Source organism: Mastigoproctus giganteus, chromosome 2, assembly GCF_048544385.1.
Source record: "Mastigoproctus giganteus isolate SK-2022 chromosome 2, ASM4854438v1, whole genome shotgun sequence".
Classification (NCBI taxonomy): Eukaryota; Metazoa; Arthropoda; class Arachnida; order Uropygi; family Thelyphonidae; genus Mastigoproctus; species Mastigoproctus giganteus.
The window spans coordinates 248,747,062-248,766,113 of NC_143576.1; the positions used below are offsets into that span (position 1 = coordinate 248,747,062).

Sequence of the window (19,052 nt, forward strand, 5' to 3'; positions counted from 1 at the left end):
TGGGTGAAAGGTGGGCCTACCCGTTACTAGGTAGGTATCCCATGATTTCTGTCCACTCAGTGTAAGATGTTTTTATCTGTAAATAAGATCAAATCTAATAAAATACTGAACAATAAAAATGCTTAGTGGACAAGGCTTTTTGGTATGATTTACATTTAAATCTAAAAACATAAATGTAGACTCTGTATAACTTTAGTATAGGGACCAGCATGCTAACATCGCTAAGACTTCTGACAAAATTATTATTATTATTATTAGCCATATGGTACAAGGAAGCCTGAGGCTTATGCTGCACCAGCCAAAAAAAAAAAAATTCCGACTTACCCTGAGAGAGAGAGAGAGAGAGAGAGAGAGAGAGAGAGAGAGAGAGAGAGAGAGAGAGAGAGAGAGAGAGAAAGAAATGAATCACCAAGAAAGAGAAGAATGATGATATCCAGCTCAGGACCTTGGGTTTGCCAAGCCCAAACATTAAACCACACAATGAAGTCAGCAATGGGCCCTTTTTCAAGAGGTTGGGAGTAAAATATGATAAATATTTTGTCAATACAATTAAGGCTGAACTTGGCACATGGTATGATTTTGCTCCTATGTAGTAAGCCACCTAATATGCAAAATAAAATAAATAAGAAAAGACAAAGCAACTCTCACCTTTAACAGCATGAGTGCACAACCTGACCACCTAGTGAGATGCACACCCACCAAAGAACAAGTTCCACTTCTTTAACAAATAGATAAATAGGAACTCACAGGCGCTACTTCTTCAGAAAGGGGACATCAGCAGTTTTGAACTTCAACAAGGATCGTATTTCAGTTTTCGACCACTATTCCGCATAGTGTCAGTGGATTTCTCAGTATAATCCCAACCCAGACAAAAAATAATGAACCGAACTCAAAATTTTAAACTATATCAGAGCCACTCCCCACTTCCACAACATTAGATGAAAGGTAGCTCTGACAATCAACTACCCACTGGCTGAAAGCAAATTTCCCCGTATTTATCTTTCCTCAATTTAAATTTATGCTTGGTCATATGTATTGTCTGAGCAAGCATAAGGATGCCATCAGCATTTAGCTTATTCAATCCATTCATAGACTAAATGTCTCAATCAGATCTTCCCAAAGATGCCTAATTTCCAGATGCTGCAATTTGCAGAACTGAAGTCTTTCCTGATAAGAACTTCCTTTTGTTCTCCTCACTAATCTCATTACTTTTCTCTGCACCCACTAAAAAATATAACTAATTATAATAATAAAAAAAATAAATAATAAATAACAGAAAAACACTTTCCCAATCATCCATAATTTTCCCAGCACCAAAAAATTTACAATCCAACTCCACTTAATTTGCTAAATTCCTTCCTTGGCCATATTCCAAAGTTATTTATTCTGGCTACAACTTGTTTCCCAAGTAAATTTTACAAGATCCAGTTTTTTTACTTCCTGAGATTTTATATTTGTACTTCTCCTGGTTCATGTTTCACCTTCTAGTAAGAACATATTCTCTCCCACATATTCATTTTACATATTATCCTCCAAGGTCTTTGCTGTGATACTTGGTTCCTGAGCTTTGTTGTCTGCACCTTCTAAGTTGTTCTTCATGTGCACATTGATTAGCAACCTTCACCAATTTGGGCATTCTTTGAATCCTCACCAAAAGTCGTGTCTTTTTTAGGTGTGACTCCACCTGTGTATAATGTCCAAATGCAATCTCACCATTTCTTATACAGATGGTTAATAACATCCTTTACTCTGTTTGCTAAGGTTCTGTGAATCATAGACTGGACACTTGGCCTCCTGTTTAATGCAAAGCCAGGTGACCAGGCATAAATGAACTTTTATCCCTAAAAATGTTCATTTATGACCACTCTCTCCTATTTTTTAGCCAGTACACATTCCAGAGAGGATATGGTTTTCTGTACCTTCCTAAATTTAGGCATATTTTTATAATATGCCTAAATAACAAAGATGTATGTTCACGTCGTCTTGTCATATTTCAAAATGTCAGAGTGCACTGAACAGCATGTTGTGTGTTAAATTTTTCTCTAAAATTGGAAAAATCATAAGTAAAACATTTGAGCCTCTTAAAATAGCATATGGGGATTCAGCAATGGCCTGCATAAGTTTTCAACTGGCACTATTGTTTCAGAGAAGGAAGGGAGTCCATGAGAAGTGATCTGTGGTCTGAATTGCCTCTAACTTCAACTAATGACAAAATTGTGTCTAAAGTGTGAACTCTAGTATGAGAAATGGCCAAAGATTAACTGTTCATGAAATCTCTGAATAAACTTATCTTTATCAGATCGTGGCTTTCAATTTTAATGAAAACTTTGAACATGAGGTGTGATTGTGTCGTGGCTGTTAAAAGAGGAATAACATGAAAACTACCAACAGTTGCTTCTGATATGCTTGAATGTGCAACTAATGACAACCCATTTTTGAACTTATAACTGGATGCAAAACATAATTTCATGGGTGTGATCCCAAAACTAAACAACAGTTCTCCTAGTGGAAGACTTGGTCTTCCCCTGATGCATAGAAGTGCAGCAAGTAAGCAAAATACAAAGGCCATTTTTCTAGCATTTTTTTAGTGTGAGGGTGTTGTCCATTATGAATATGCCCCAATGGGACAAACAGTTAATAAAGAGTTCTGCATTAAAGTTCTGGGACACCTTGTGAAGAAAAATACCAGAAAATTGAACTTCAAATACAGGTTACATTCACCATGATAATGCACTTTCACTTTTTTTTTTTTAGGCTAAACTTTGAATTGATTAAGTTCAGCAGCCATTCATGAGATATAGCTCCATGTGATTTTTTTTTATTGTTGTTTCCTAGACTGTAAAGTAAAACCTATTAAAGGGGGGGCTTAGAGGGGAAACAGGCATTCTGAGTGTTATCAGATGCTCAGTCTAAAACACTGATGGGCCCAATATTTTTCTATTTCAGAAGATTTAGGAGAAGTCTGTTTGGCCTGCCTCCCTAAAATCCACTCACGCACACCTGCTTGATGGTAACCCCTGTTACATCACTTAGGTGGCAGCGAACATATAAAACGGTTCTCTTCAAGACACCTGGTCAGCGTGAAGAGGAAAAGACCAAACCCTCCAGCACATGACAGCATGACAAAACAAATGGCCTCAGTCCCCAGCAGCTTTCACTCCCCCCTCTTAAGGCAGCGAGAGGATCAGAGTGGAAGCAGAGGGTGCTAAGAATCTCTGGGTATGACCAGGCTGCCATGCACAGACTCTGAACTTGGCCCATTACAACGTAAGATCGCTCATTGGTGAAGGAAGATAGGATATTAGAGCTGGAAAAGGAATTAGAAAATGTGAATTGGAATATCATTGGTTTAGCTGAAAGAAGAAGAAGAAATGAATCACTTACTAATGGAAACAGTGAACAGAGTGAAGGTGGAGTTGGCTTTCTGGTCCATAAAGATATAAAAAAACAACATTTTTGAATTCAAAAGGGTGTCAAGACTACTCAGGATTTCTAAGAGGTACAAGCTAAAGGTTATAATGATTTATGCACCAACATCGAGCCATGATGATGAAGAGGTTGAAGAAATGTACACCGAAATTGAGAGTCTTCTAGATGAGCAGAAAACCCACTACACTATCATTATGGAGGAATTCAATGCTAAGGTTGGAAAGAGACAAAACAGTGCAGAAAGGGGAACTATAGGAAATTTTGGAATTGGTTAAAGAAATGAAAGGGGTGAAAGACTTGTGGAATTTGCAGAATATTGAGGAATGTCAGAGATTTCAAGAAGAGGGTGAACAGAAAGTGGACATGGAAGAGTCCAAATGGATTAGCAACTAATGAAATCGACTTCATCGTCACTAACAGAAGATATATCATGAATGATGTTACCATCCTGAACAAGGTAAATGTTGGAAGTGATCACAGAATGGTAAGATGCACACTTGATATAGATGTAAGAAAAGAAAGGAAAAACTGACTCGAGTAAATAATATGGTCTTTGAGATAACAGAAGAGGAGAAAAAGCAGTATGTACTGGAACTTAACAACATGTTTGAGCTTCTGCAGCCTGTTCAGGACCAAGATATCGATGAGGAATACAACAACTTTCTGAAAGTGATAAAGTCCAAGAAACCTATAGGAAAAATAAATCCAAAGAAATAAAAATTAGTCAAGAAACACTTGTCATGATGAATCGAAGATGACAAATGAAGAGCAAGATAAATACTGACATGGACAAGATTGAGTATACTGAGTTATGCAAAGCCATTAGAAAGAGACTCAGAGAGGACATAAGAAGATTTAATACAAGAAAAGTAGAACAAGCATTAAGGGAAAACAAAGGACTTAAATCAGCAGCTATGAGCAGTAATACAGAAAGGCAAATGATACTGAAACTGAAGAATAGCGATGGTGTACTTATAAATAGCAGAGAAGGCATAATTCAAATAGCAGAAGACTACTATAGCGAATTATACAAGGAGCGAGGAAATGATGCCAGCAGTGGGGAAGATGGATCACAAATTAGTAACACATGCGACATACCCAATATCCTTCCTGATGAGGTAGAACGTGTGTTGAAGAAAATGAAGAATCAGAAAGCCCCAGGGGAAGATGAAGTTACTATAGAGTTGTTAAAATTGGGAGGAAGAGATGTGACACAGAAACTGGCAAGACTCATCACAAAATGCATCAGAAAAGGCATGATGCCTAAGGATTGGAATAATGCAGTCATAGTTTTGCCTGCATAAGAAAGGAAATAAATCAGAAATTGGAAATTATAGACCAGTTAGCTTGTTATCTCACATCTACAAGTTGTTCATAAGGGTCATTACTAACAGATTAAAAAGAATACTTGATGAGAATCAACCAAAAGAGCAAGCTGACAGGATTCTCAACTATGGATCACCTTCATATAATATCACAGCTAATGGAGAAAGCAAATGAATATAAAACACCATTATGCCTGGCATTTGTGGATTATGAAAAGGCATTTATGCCATACAGCATAAGGCAATGTTACAGGCACTGGAAAGACAAGACATAGATACCCCATTTTGAAGAAAGTATATGAGAATGCTACCTCCTTTATTGGACTAGACGAAGACAGTAGCAAATTTAAAATTGAGAAAGGAGTTCGACAAAGGGAGACAATATCTCCAAAGTTGTTTACTGCTGCTCTTGAGCAAGCTTTCAGAAGATTAGATTGGTCGCAGAAAGGAGATAGTGTGAATGTAGAGTACCTAAGCCATTTACAATTTTCAGATGACATTGTGATGAGGAGTTATTCAGGAAGGGGAATGTCGTAGGTGAAGTAAACATTGGCAGTGAGCTAGATGATTTTCTAATAACTGAGAGGAAAGTGGAGGAGAAATTGTTGAGGATAAACATAAAAAAGGCACCCGGGGTGGATGGGATCTATCCAGTTATATTAAAGGAGGCAGCAAAGGAAGTAAGCAAACCCCTAGCCATAATTATGAGAGCTTCTTTGGACTCAAGGGAGGTACCCATAGACTGGAGATGTGCAAATATAACCCCAATTCACAAAGGAGGATCAAAGGCTGACACAAGTAATTATAGACCTGTGAGTTTAACTTCGGTTCCAGGAAAATTAATGGAGGCACTGGTTAAAGAAGCACTACAGGATCATCTGGACAACAATTCAGTTATACCCCAGACACAGCATGGTTTTGTTAAGGGCAGGTCTTGTCTGACCAATTTGATGGATATTATGATGTAGTCACAAAAGAACTGGATGCAGGGAATAACTTTGATATTATATATTTGGATCTTAGAAAGGCTTTTAATACTGTTGCACACGGAAGACTGCTGCACAAATTGGAGCAGTGTGGCATTGGAGGCAAATTGCTGCTATGGATAAAGGGATGGTTGAGTGGCAGAAGACAGAGTGGTAATCAATGGACACTGCTCAACGTGGACTAATGTTATTAGTGGAGATCCTCAGGGTTCAGTGTTGGGTCCATTGTTGTTTTCTGTATTTATAAATGATATTGATGATGGTATATCAAGCTTAATGTCCAAGTTTGCAGACGATACAAAGGTTGGCAGGGTTGTTAAGGACACTACTGATGCTATGCTGCTTCATTTGCCACTTCATTGCTACTTCATTTGCCACCTCTCAGCTGGGAGGTGGCAAATGAATTTTAACATTGATAAATGTAAAGTACTACATATGGGGAAACAGTAACCCCAGATGAACGTATCAACTCTGTGGTACTACGCTGACAGTGGTAGAGAATGAAAAGGACCTAGGGGTAATTGTGCAGGCAGATATGAAGTTCTCTGAGCAGTGCAGACGAGCAGCAAGAGTAGCTCATGGTGTCTTGTCAATGATATACAGGAATTTTTCTAGCAGGGACAGGGATGTGATTATTCCCTTGTATAAGGCATTGGTCAGGCCACACCTTGAGTACTGTATACAGGTCTGGAGGCCTCATTTCAAGAAGGATGTAGAGCTGCTGGAACGAGTACAGAGAAGGGCAACAAGATTAGTGAATGGAACAAAGGGTTGCTCTTACGAAGAAAGGCTTAAGTTTTGCAAATTACAGAGTCTGGAGACTAGGCATCGGCGAGGTGATCTGATAGAGGTGTATAAGGCTTTGAATGGCTTGAGCATGCTCAAGCCATTCGAATGGCTTGAGCATGCATGCCGATGGGATTCTTCCTCTTGCTGAGAATAATCACCTGAGAGGGCATAAATTCAAATTGAGGAAGGATGGATGTCGGATAGATGTGCGGAAATTTGCCTTTAGCCAGCGGGCAGTTGGTTTGTGGAATAGACTTCCATCACTTGTTGTTGAAGTTGATAGCCTAAACAAATTTAAGGCTCAGCTGGACAGGTATTTCGAACGAACGTAGGAGTGAAATAGGAGTAGTGGTTGTGTTTGTTTTTTTTTTTTTTTTGGCTGATGCTGAATAAGCTTGCTTTCTTGCATCATATGCCTCTACTAATGCTAATGCTAATGATCATAAGCCATGATCCCAAAGAATTAGAGGAAAATATTAATCAGCTATACAGAGTTAGTAAGGATTTTGGACTAAAGGTTAATATGGCAAAAGCAAAAGTAATGATGAACAAGTATGGCACAGAAAGGGATATAATGATTGAAGGAGCAGTAATTGAAAAGGTGGATTCATATACTTATCTGGGACAAGTCGTTAGCTGTAATAATGATAAATGGGTGGAAGTCAAAAGAAGAATAAATTTTGGATGGATAGCATTCAGGAAATATAGTACTGAGGAGCAATATCCAAATTTGTCTGAAAAGTAAAATAATGAACCAGTGTATACTCCCCACCATGACTTATGGAAGTGAAACTTGGGCACTCACCAAAAGAATGGAAGAGAAGCTTAAAACTACACAGCGAAGAATGGAATGAATTATATTTGGAATCAGACCATTAGATAAGAAGAGAAACACATGGATTAGTCAGCAAACTCAAGTAAAGAACATTCTTATCAAAACTAAATAACTAAAATGGTCTTTGGCAGGACACATAGCTTGAAGACATGATGACAGATGGACTAAGAAAATAACAGAATGGTACCCAAGAGTAGCTAGAAGAAAACCTGTAAGGCAACGACAGAGATGGACAGATGGAATTCATGAGTTCGTGGGTAGTAAATGGAGGTCCATTACACGAAACAGAAGGAACTGGAAAGATGGATAGCATTCAGGAAATATAGTACTGAGGAGCAATATCCAAATTTGTCTGAAAAGTAAAATAATGAACCAGTGTATACTCCCCACCATGACTTATGGAAGTGAAACTTGGGCACTCACCAAAAGAATGGAAGAGAAGCTTAAAACTACACAGAGAAGAATGGAATGAATTATATTTGGAATCAGACCATTAGATAAGAAGAGAAACATGGATTAGTCAGCAAACTCAAGTAAAGAACATTCTATCAAAACTAAATAACTAAAATGGTCTTTGGCAGGACACATAGCTTGAAGACATGATGACAGATGGACTAAGAAAATAACAGAATGGTACCCAAGAGGAGCTAGAAGAAAACCTGTAAGGCAACGACAGAGATGGACAGATGGAATTCATGAGTTCGTGGGTAGTAAATGGAGGTCCATTACACGAAACAGAAGGAACTGGAAAGTTGTTGGAGAGGCCTTCATCCTGCAGTGGATTGAAAATGGCTGATGATGATGATTAAAAGTCACCGATTTGATGATGTTCAAGCAGAGAATAATTCATTGGTCCAGCTTTCAACAATTTTGGAAATTGCTTTTCCAGAAGTGGAAAATCATTGGGCCAAGTATATCACCTCAGAAGGACACTATTTTGAAGGGGATTAAATCTCCTGCCAAGCACTTTAAGCATACACTCTAAGTAAGCTTACTGTCACTATATCATAGTCTAGACCCTTTTTTTGAGTAGATTATTTATGCAAGGAATTTCTGTAGGAATTTATTTTTAAGTACAATGATTTTATTTATGTTTTAAAATGCACATTAAACAATATGGATAAATTGTTTTTATAATATAAGAATCATCAACCAGTAACTTAAACATTTTCATAATTTATTAGGCAGCTCTATTTATGCATCTAATAATAATGCACAAGATCTCACTTACAGTTTCTAAATGTAAAAATTTCTTGTTGCTTTAAAGCTGTTCATATTCTTAGTGTAATGCATATGTATATTCATATAACATGCAAAAGTAAATAATTTTCTTCATCTTATTTATTTATTTTTTTTTATTTGCTTACAAATCTGGATAGCCAGTCTGATACTTTCATTCAGGAAGAAGAGAAAGCTATAGAAGATATATGCCTAGATGAATACACTTTGTCTCCATGGGAGAAATGGCTTCTTTTAAAGGAGAAAGAAAGGAGAAAACTATCTATAGAAAAGGAAAAACTTAGGAGACAAAATGAGTTGGAGTCATTATGCATTGAGAAAGAAAAAAATTACCAAAAGCAACTTTCAGAATCTATATATGAAATATGGCTGGCAAAAAAAAATAAAGAAATTAGAGAGAAAAAGAAATTTGAAGAAAATCAAAAGCAAATCGAGAGAAGGGTTATGGAAGAAACCAGTAAACACATTCAGGAACTCTCTAGACAAAAATATAAATCATGGAAGGAAAGAAAAGCAAAAGAAGAAGAAGGTTAGTAAATAAATATCATTTAAATGTTAGTTTATTAGATACTGATTTCTGTAATACCTATAGAGCAGTGGTTCCCAAACTACTGAGATCTACGAACCCCTTAAAAAATGAAAAAAAAGTTCACGGACCCCCTATATATATGTTATGTATATATACATAACATTCACCACTGCCTCTAGTTAGAGTCACTTAATATATTGTGTGTAATTCGAGAACCCCCGCAGTGAACCACCGCAAAGGCATGAGACTACACCCCATCTTGGAGGCAACTGTTTTAAGTCTAGCTAAGTGCTGGAGGCAAAACTACGCACGTCCGTGCAGCAACAATGAACACCAGTTTAATGGTTGAATGGCCTACCTCGTGCCCTCGCACGCCTCACTGCATGCACAACTCTGTGTCTGTTAAAATAATTTTTTTATCTCTAAAGTTTCCATTCTATTTGTTAATAAAGAGGCACATTCAGCCTTGAAAGCTCCAAAGTATTTATAATTAAAGTTAGATATTTTACTGGATATATACGTTATTATTATTTCCTATGCATGTGTGTGTGTGTGTGTGTGTGTGTGTGTGTGTGTGTGTGTGTGTGTGTGTGTGTGTGTGTGTGTGTGTGTGAACACTGGGTTTTCTGAAAAGAAAATTCAAAGCTTTATGTTTAAAACAACTCAATTTTATTCTTATTTTTACATAAATATATAATAATAACTTTATTTATCATAAATTTGCTATACATAAAAGAAATAATTTGACCAGTTCCAGTGGGTCGTTTCGTGGACCCCCTGGAACTGGTGTACGGATCCCAGTTTTGGAACTGCTGCTATAGGAGATTCATAGTTTTGATAGCATATAGGGATATCTTATTATAGTAATAGCAAATGATGCAAGAAAGCAAGCTTATAAAAGCATCAACCAAAAAAAAAAAAAAAAAAACTTTCTCACATCACCTATCCATCCTCTCCAATAATAAACTACCCACTTTCACAATAACAGTTGGAAGTTTGTTCTGACTACTCTAAATAGCTACCTGCTATTTGAAGGCAAACATTTGTGAATTTGTCCTGCAACCATTCGTCCTCAATTTGAATTTATGTCCCCTCATTGTGTGTAGACTGAGTAAGAGGAAGAATGCCATCTGCATTAAGCTTGCTTGAATCCATTCAATGCCTTAAACACCTCAATCAGATTATCTCATAGGTACACTGATTTTATTTATTTATGTTGATCTCCGTTTATATATGTTTGGCCCTTGGTTAAGAAATGCAGTTAGCATATTATTATTATTAATACTCTCTTTAATATTTATTATTATTAATTAATATAATTAATCTCTGTTATGAAATTTGAAACTTATAAAATGTTTAAATAATTTATTCTTTAATGAAGCATTCTAATGCACAGTAATATTTTGGACCATATCGGAAAGACTGAAGGTGATTTATGTTGGTATTAATAAAGGAATATGTTAGGACATTAAAGCTAGCTTTGGGAGTAATTATTCATAGACATGAATTATCCACTCATTTAATATGTGTCCAGACTTCAGTAAGCTTAACAAATTGAAATGCCTCAGTAAGACTATTATAGTGAAGCCATTTTGATAATAGTATAGGTCACAGCATATCCTATTGCAGTCTATCTGGGTCTTTTAGACCCAGGTAGACTACAATAGGATATGCTGTGATTAGATTTAGATTAAAACATAATGTATGCACATTTAGATCAAGAAATCATAATATACTCGCATATTAAAAGTGTAAGTTGGGTATGTCACAAATCAAATAATCTCCACAGCAGACATTGCAATTCCAGAGGCATCCAGTAAATATCATAAACAGTACAAACACTGGTGGATAAATGCATTATGAAAAACAGAGAAAAACAAGGCATGGAATCAACTCTGAAAGCACTGTACCATGGCCAGTCTCTTAATATATATGAGGACAAGAGCTAAAGATGCATTATATCAGGCAGAAATGTCAGAAAGAATCTTGGATGGCTTTTGCCAGTAAGATTAATTCCTTAAGTAAAGGAATCTTCTAAGTCTAGTTTAACCATATTCTGCCCTGAAAATTTGTTCAAGATGAAGGAGTTCTCAGTAGAATGCAGCATATATTTATATATATATACTGCTAAACTGTTTGCCATACTGCTATCTTTAAAGCATATTGATACATATCACCTTGCAAAAAGCATCCTCTTCACAGACTCTTTAAGTGCTACATATACCTTACAGCAAGATGATTGCTCCTCACAGACAAATTCTCTCCTATTTATCTCATCTTAGTGATAAACAGCAACTGGTTAGATTCTGCTGGATTCTGGGACATTCTGGAATTTCAAAATATGAGTGAGCTGACCAATTTGCAAAAAGCCTGTCAATTGTATTTTATAATAAACTACCAGCTACTATGTAACGACTACATCTCTGTAATTAGACAAGCCAGCAAAACTGAAAGAATTAAAATCTGGAAAAACCAAACAAATAACAAATTACAGAGGGTCCCCTGTAATTTGTATCCAAGTATTCATTATCTGAGTCCCTGCAGTTACTAGGATTTGAAAATTAAAGAATTAAAACTTTTTCCCTTGAGAAAATTGACCAACCACTTGATTAATTTTTGTGAGAACGATCTTCTTCATGATCGTGCAACAAAAGTTAAGCACAAAGTTAGACATAACTAAATGCTACGGCACGATTTTATCTGAAAAAATACCGAAAAAAAAAAAAAAAAAAACCACAAACAACTCTGGATTCATCCTTTATTCTACAACTGAAAAATAGTGTAACTTCAATAAACTTTAAACTTTACTTAACCTTACATTGTGCAACATATTATAATAAAAAAAGTCTAATAAAATAATTTTCTCATTTTCAGTTCCTTCATCCATTTTTTACTATATACAGTCGTACATAATATGTACATAATAAACATTATGAAAATTTGGCCCCTATTTTAAGTGGAATTTTCTGGAACCAATTATCCTCGGACAACAAGGATCCCCTATATATCAAATAAAACAAGAACCCATACAATGGACATCAAGCCTTCACTCAAACAGACATGAAGTAATCCTTGTCAGGCTACATATTAGGCATACTTACCTGACACAGTTGTCTACTGATGAAAGCTGAAGTCATCCTTTCCAGGTTATGTATTAGGCATACATACCTGACACAGTTTTCTCCCAATGAAAGCTGATCCTCCCAGTGTCACAGATGCCATTCTTAATTGACAGTAAAGTATATTCTCATAGAATGTCCACTTTATCATGCTCCATCAAATTGGTCAGACAAGAATACCCCTTAACAAACCAATGAACCCATGCTGTCTGATGAATAACATATCTAATATAGATTTGAATGTGCTAATAGCAAAATAACAGGTGCATTATAGCCAAAGTAGCTTTTGTGTCAAAAATCCCTAAACAACAAATAGAGGATGTTTTAAAAAATGTTGTGAGTTAGGTCAGAATATGTATGTGTCCAGACATGATAGGAGGGATTATAAGCTCAAAGCCTGGTGGATTAACTCACAACTTAAGGGATTCTGCAAGAAAGAAAATTTTTATAAGCCTGGCCTGCACCAGTATGTAGAAAGAATCTGTTTTGTAGAGACAGTATTCATTTGAACAAAGGTAGCACAAGGGTTTTTGCCAGTATCATTGAGGATACCTTATCAAATAGACAAACATTTATCTGATGATATGGAAATAGTAATGCTCGCACACATCTCAAGAATTCTGGTTTGTTGCCACAACAACTGACGTTGGCAAGATGTTCTGAGGTGGCAGTGTTTCAAATGAGCAGGAAAATAAAGCTAGAGAAACAAGCCTAAATAACTTCAAGGGGTGTGATAAAATAGAAGAATACTTAGTGTTAACTGCATCTACAGTAATGCCAGGAGTGTTGTCAATAAAATGGATGAATTTGAACTCCTGGTTAGGACAATTAATTCTCACATAATAAAGCTCTATTGGAAACATGGCAACACCTGGAAATTGGGGATGATGAGTTCCACTGTGGTATTTATAATTTATTTAGGGAAGATAAAATGGGTAGCAGGGTTGTGTTTCTTATCAAAAGCAAAATGTTTCATGTGAGTTAATCTACAGACCAAATATTGTGAAGAGTATGATGAGTCTACATGCAGATGGAATGGACAAACAACCTTGTCTTATTATGGGTGATGTCAGTCAGCCCTTAATTGATTGGAATAAGTGGGAAGGAAACTTACCATGGGGAACAAAATTTTTAAGTAAACTAGATGATGATTATTTGTACCAGCATGTTAGAGGAGTAAAAGTATTCTTACTAGGAGTAAGAATAGTAGAAGAAAATCTTTCTTACTAGAAGCAAGAAAGACAGTGGTTTCAGAGATTTTTTTAATTCTATACAGTGGACCAATTGATGATGTTACCAACAGCAAATTCTAAATGGGAATCATTCAAGGAATTAATCTTAGAAGCTACTAGGCTTTTCATACCAATTAATAAATACTGTTCAAGGTTTAGGCCAAAATGGATGTCAGACGCACTAGTGAGACTTGTTGCAGAGAAGAAAAATGCATGGGACACATATAAATTATGAGGAGACACAGATGCCTATGGTAGATAGTCTGTAATCAAGTCACAAAGGATGTAGTAGTAGTAGTGGCATGTGATGCAAGAAAGCATGTGTATGAGCTTATGCAGCATCAACCAAAAAAAAAAAAAAAAAAAATCACACTATTCCCTCCAAATGCCTGTCCAGTTCCTCCTTAAATTTATTCAAACTATCAACTTCCACAATGACAGATGGAAGTTTGTTCCAGCAATTAACCACCTGCTGGCTAAAGGCAAATTTCCGCACATCTATTCTACATTTGTCTTTTCTTAATTTGAATTTATGCAACCTTAGCTTTGTAATCTGAACAAGTTGAAGGATCCCATCAGAATTCAGTGTGTTCAACCCGTTCAAGGCCTTATACACCTCGATCAGATCACCGTGCAGGTGCCTAGTCTCCAGCCACTGCAATTTGCAGAACTTAAGCCTCTCTTGGTAAGAGAATCCCTTCATTCCCCTCACCAATCTTAGCATTAGTAGAGGAGGCCCCGGGTGCCAAGCGAATGTGATCGAGCGTTTTCTCTGTGCTTAAAAAGTGATTATCTAAAAGCGATTTAAAGTTATATTAAGTTACTGTCCTTAAGAAATTTATTTTTTATATCAGCTACTGTCACAAAAAGTATTTGTACAGAGCAAGAAAGAAAAGCTACCTTTCTTTATTTTTCATACTTCTTTTACTAACACTTAATACTTTACGCTTGGTCACACTGGGCACTGCTCCTGCCTCCCCGTGGCGGGGCCGGAAGTCTTGGCAGAAAAGCTAATCTGCCAAGGGCTAAAAGGAGCAAACATGGATCAACATGCCTTTCCGCCTCTCGAGCCGACAAGCTCTCGGCCAGAGTTAGACAACGAGCATAACACGTCGCAACCCAAGAGGATGAAAACCACTTCCTCAGCGACAAATTGTCCTGCATTTCTAATAATGCACTCTCTTGGAGATCAGCCTCTCAGTAAGCTCTCTCCGTTTGTCATCCAAAAACATCTGGAAAGTCTGGCAGGATCGCCTAAGACAGTCAAGAGACTGCAATCAGGCGACCTACTAGTGGAGACAATAAACCATGGACATTCGCAGAAACTACTAAACCTTGCCAACTTTGCTGGAATTCCAGTAAAGGTTTCTCCTCATGCTACCCTAAATACATCCAAAGGGATTATATCCAGCTGGGATCTTTTGAATGTCACGGAGGAGGAGATAATGCAAGAACTGCAAGACCAAAATGTCATTGCAGTCAAAAGGATTATGACTAAAAAAGACAATATACTTGCACCTACAAGGAACATTATCCTCACTTTCAATACGCCAAATCTACCAACATCGATAAAAGCAGGCTATCTACATTGTCGCATTAGGCCCTACATCCCTAATCCTTTGAGATGTTTTAAGTGCCAAAAGTATGGTCACTCTCAAATGGCATGCAGAGGAAATCAAGTTTGCCCCAGTTGTGGGTCCTCTGAACACACTCAAAGTGATTGCTCAGCAAAAGAAATGGCCTGTCCCAACTGTAAAGGCAACCATCCTGCTTATTCCAGGTCATGCGAGAAATGGAAAACTGAAAAGAAAATTGTGACATATAAGATTGAAAATAAAGTAAGTTTTCAAGAAGCAAGGAAAGTAATTGCTCCCAGTATGACTAAGCGTACATACGCCAGTATTGCGCAAAAGTATCAATCAGTGGGCACCCAAACCGATGTTACAGTACCTACAAACACTTCAATCTCTGACTGGGCTCGGGCTGTTCTCTCCCAGCAACAGTCCAATACCCCTAAGCAGATGAACCAGGCAAATAATACTGCAATTACAGTACCAGCAACATCTCCTTCTCCTCCCACAGTGATTGCTTCTACATCAAATAATCGGAGCTCACATTTAAAAAAGAATATCCAAGAAACATCTATGGATACATTTGACTCATCTAGACAAGAAACTATATTAGAATTACATGCGGAAGAAGAAATGGACACCGGTCGACCATTCTTCTCCAAAAAAGACAGACCAAAGCCTGAACGTCACAAGCCAACCACATTAAAAAAGCAGTCAGATACAGCTCCTTCTACTAAACACCAATAATGCCTTATATTCTACAATGGAATTGCAGAGGATATCATAGCAACCTTAATGATATTCAAGTCCTAATTCACCGCTATTCTCCAGTTGGTTTCTGTCTACAGGAAACCTACCTAACTCCACAAATTTCCACCAACATAAAGAACTATGTCATCTATCGACAAGATCGTAATACTTAAAATGCTGCCCGTGGAGGTGTGGCCATCTTCATCAGCTCAAAGATCCCGACCAAACAAATTGTTTTGCAAACTGATATTGAAGTTGTTGCTGTACGTTTAATAACCCAGATTGCGTTAACACTAGCATCAGTCTATCTCCCACCAAGTCATACTTTCTCTTACCAAGATCTTGAAAACCTGCTAATGCAATTGTCACCCCCGGTCTGTCTATTGGGTGATTTCAATAGCCACCATCCCTTATGGGGATCAACAAAAGTAGATACACATGGCCGACTAATTGAAACTTTTCTAGACAAACAAAACCTTACTGTTCTTAATACTGGTGCACCCACTCACATACAATTACCAACTGGACAAACTTCTGCAATCGATCTGTCAGTATGTTCCCCGATTCTGTTTCCAATCATAGAATGGTCTGTTTTAGATGACCCCTTGGGCAGTGATCATTTTCCCATTATTTGTGATCTGCTCACTGCACAACCACCATTAGTCAATCCCTGCAGGAAATGGAAGTTCTCTCAAGCCAACTGGGTCAAATTTCAATCTTTTGTCACCCTGGATGAGCAATATATACGTTCACAGTCGATAGACGAAGCCACAGATTATATCATTTCACACATACTATCTGCAGCTAAGTGTTCAATTCCATTGTCGAATCCTCATTCCCGACGGCACCATAACTATTGGTGGAATGAAGACTGCACTAAAGCAAAGAAGTTAAAAAATAAAGCATGGAATCTATTTCCCAGATCACCAACCACGACTAATCTAATCAATTACAAGAAGCTAAGAGCGAAAGCACGTCTCATTCAAAGGCAAGCCAAGAAGAATTCTTGGATTCATTTTGCATCTACCATAAACAGAAACACTAACTCCAGGTTAATATGGAAGAAAATCAGACAGATTTCTGGAAAATTCCCAACAACCCCTTCACCAATTCTTTCATGGAATGGGCAGGAACTCTCTGCTCCTGAGGACATAGCAAATGCTTTGGGCAAAACATTTGCTAAAGTTTCAGCGGCCTCAAATTATTCTGCGGATTTTCAGAAAATAAAGACCAAGACAGAAGAACGAGCCATAAACTTTCGAACCTCAGTTTTACTTCCGTATAACCAGCCTCTTCAATATCACGAACTTCTACATGCCATGAAAATGACACACAACGGTGCTGCTGGGCCAGATGGAATATCTTATATCATGTTACAAAACCTTGGAGACAAAAATTTACAAATACTACTGGTCTACTATAACAGAATATTTATGGAAAACATTTATCCCATCTCTTGGCATCATGCCACAGTTCTTGCCTTTTTGAAACCTGAAAAAGACCCTACAAGGCCATACAATTACCGACCAATTTCCCTCTTCAGTTGCCTCGGTAAATTACTTGAAAAAATTATTCATAATCGACTTGTTTGGACCATCGAAACACAACACCTAATGAGTAATAATCAGCATGGCTTTCATAAGAACAGGTCCTCCTTAGATCTCATGATTAAGGCAGAGTCTGCAATTCGCAATGCCTTCTTAAAAAATGAACATCTCGTTTTGGTTTCCATTGACATAGAGAAGGCATTTGACACTACCTGGCGTCATGGCATACTCAGCGACCTCCATGCCCTGGGTCTACGAGGCAACCTTCCTATATTCATCAGAAACTTTCTCCAGAATCGTTCGTTCCAAGTTCGATACCACAACTCGCTTTCTATGACATTTTTACAGGAAGAAGGAGTGCCACAAGGTTCTGTATTGAGTGCAACCCTCTTCGCCCTTAAAATTGATTCTATAACAAAAGAACTCCCAAATACAGTTGAGACCTATCTTTATGCGGATGATCTATCCATTTCTTGCCATTCTCAGAATATGAGATCCATTGAACGGCAACTGCAGTTATCCTTGAACAAGGTGCAAACGTGGGCAGGACTCAATGGCTACCGTCTATCTCAGCAGAAAACTGTTGCAGTCCACTTTTGTAATCAACGAAAAATGCATACAGATCCTGAACTTCAGATGTCAAATTTTACCATTCCAGTGACCAACAATATCAGATTCTTGGGATTAATCCTTGACAGAAAATTAAATTTCTTTGAGCACATTAAATCGCTACGTACTTCCTGCCTTAAAAAACTGAACATACTGATAGCTTTATCTGCAATGTCTTGGGGAGCAGACCGTACATCTTTGCTTCTGCTATATAGAGCATTGATCAGATCCCGTTTGGATTATGGTGCTCCAATCTACGATTCTGCCCGAAAGAGTACACTACGCTGGTTAGACCCTATACAGCATAGTGCACTGCAGATTGCCCTTGGCGCATTCAGGACATCCCCTACCCAAAGTTTATATATTGAAGCACATGAGCCCCCTCTTTGTCTCCGCAGGAAAACACTACTTCTTAAGTATGCAGCCCGAATACAAAACTGCTGCCAGCATCCTATTGGGCCGTATCTCTTTAATCCACCACTGCAAAACCTTTATAGAAACAAACCCAGTAAAATAAGACCGGCAGGCTTACGCCTAATTGAAATAACACAGAGTTGGAATATTCCTAATGTCAACAGGCTAGACGTAGTGAAATGCCTTCACCTACCTTAGACACCTCATCCACAATTAACTTGTGATACTTATCTTAAAAAATGGGGAAAGAATCTTCTACTGTCACTCACCATGAAACAACTCCATGCAAGCCATATTCAGAAATATGCTAGTTTATTGCCAATATATACTGATGGCTCCAAATCACACTCAGCTGTTGGAGCAGCAGCAGTATTTCCCTCTACAATCATTTCTGCTTCCCTTCCACCTGAGTATAGCAGCTTCTCTGCAGAACTTCAAGCAATAAAGTTAGCTTTAGAAAACCTGAATCTTTACCCATCTTTAAAATATATTGTATACACTGACTCTCCAAGCTCAATTACAGCAATACAAAACTTTTCTTATAAGGTTCATCCTATATTAAACCAAATCAGAAGCCTATTATTAAAAATTGAGGAACGTCATCAATCAGTGACCTTTTGCTGGATCCCAGCCCATGCAGGGATAAAAGGGAATGAACTCGCTGACAAAACTGCCACA

General features: G+C 37.5%; 1 protein-coding gene across 1 annotated transcript in view; it reads left to right on the forward strand.

Annotated features, from left to right (window-relative positions):
- The first annotated feature begins 8,930 nt into the window (after positions 1-8,930).
- The window catches only part of LOC150090365 (uncharacterized), a 314,634-nt gene continuing 304,512 nt past the window's right edge, over positions 8,931-19,052 (forward strand). Inside the window, exon 1 of the mRNA XM_090389837.1 lies at positions 8,931-9,132. Coding sequence (XP_090245963.1) covers positions 9,048-9,132 — 85 coding nt within the window. The 5' untranslated portion in view covers positions 8,931-9,047. The remainder of the gene's footprint in view (positions 9,133-19,052) is intronic.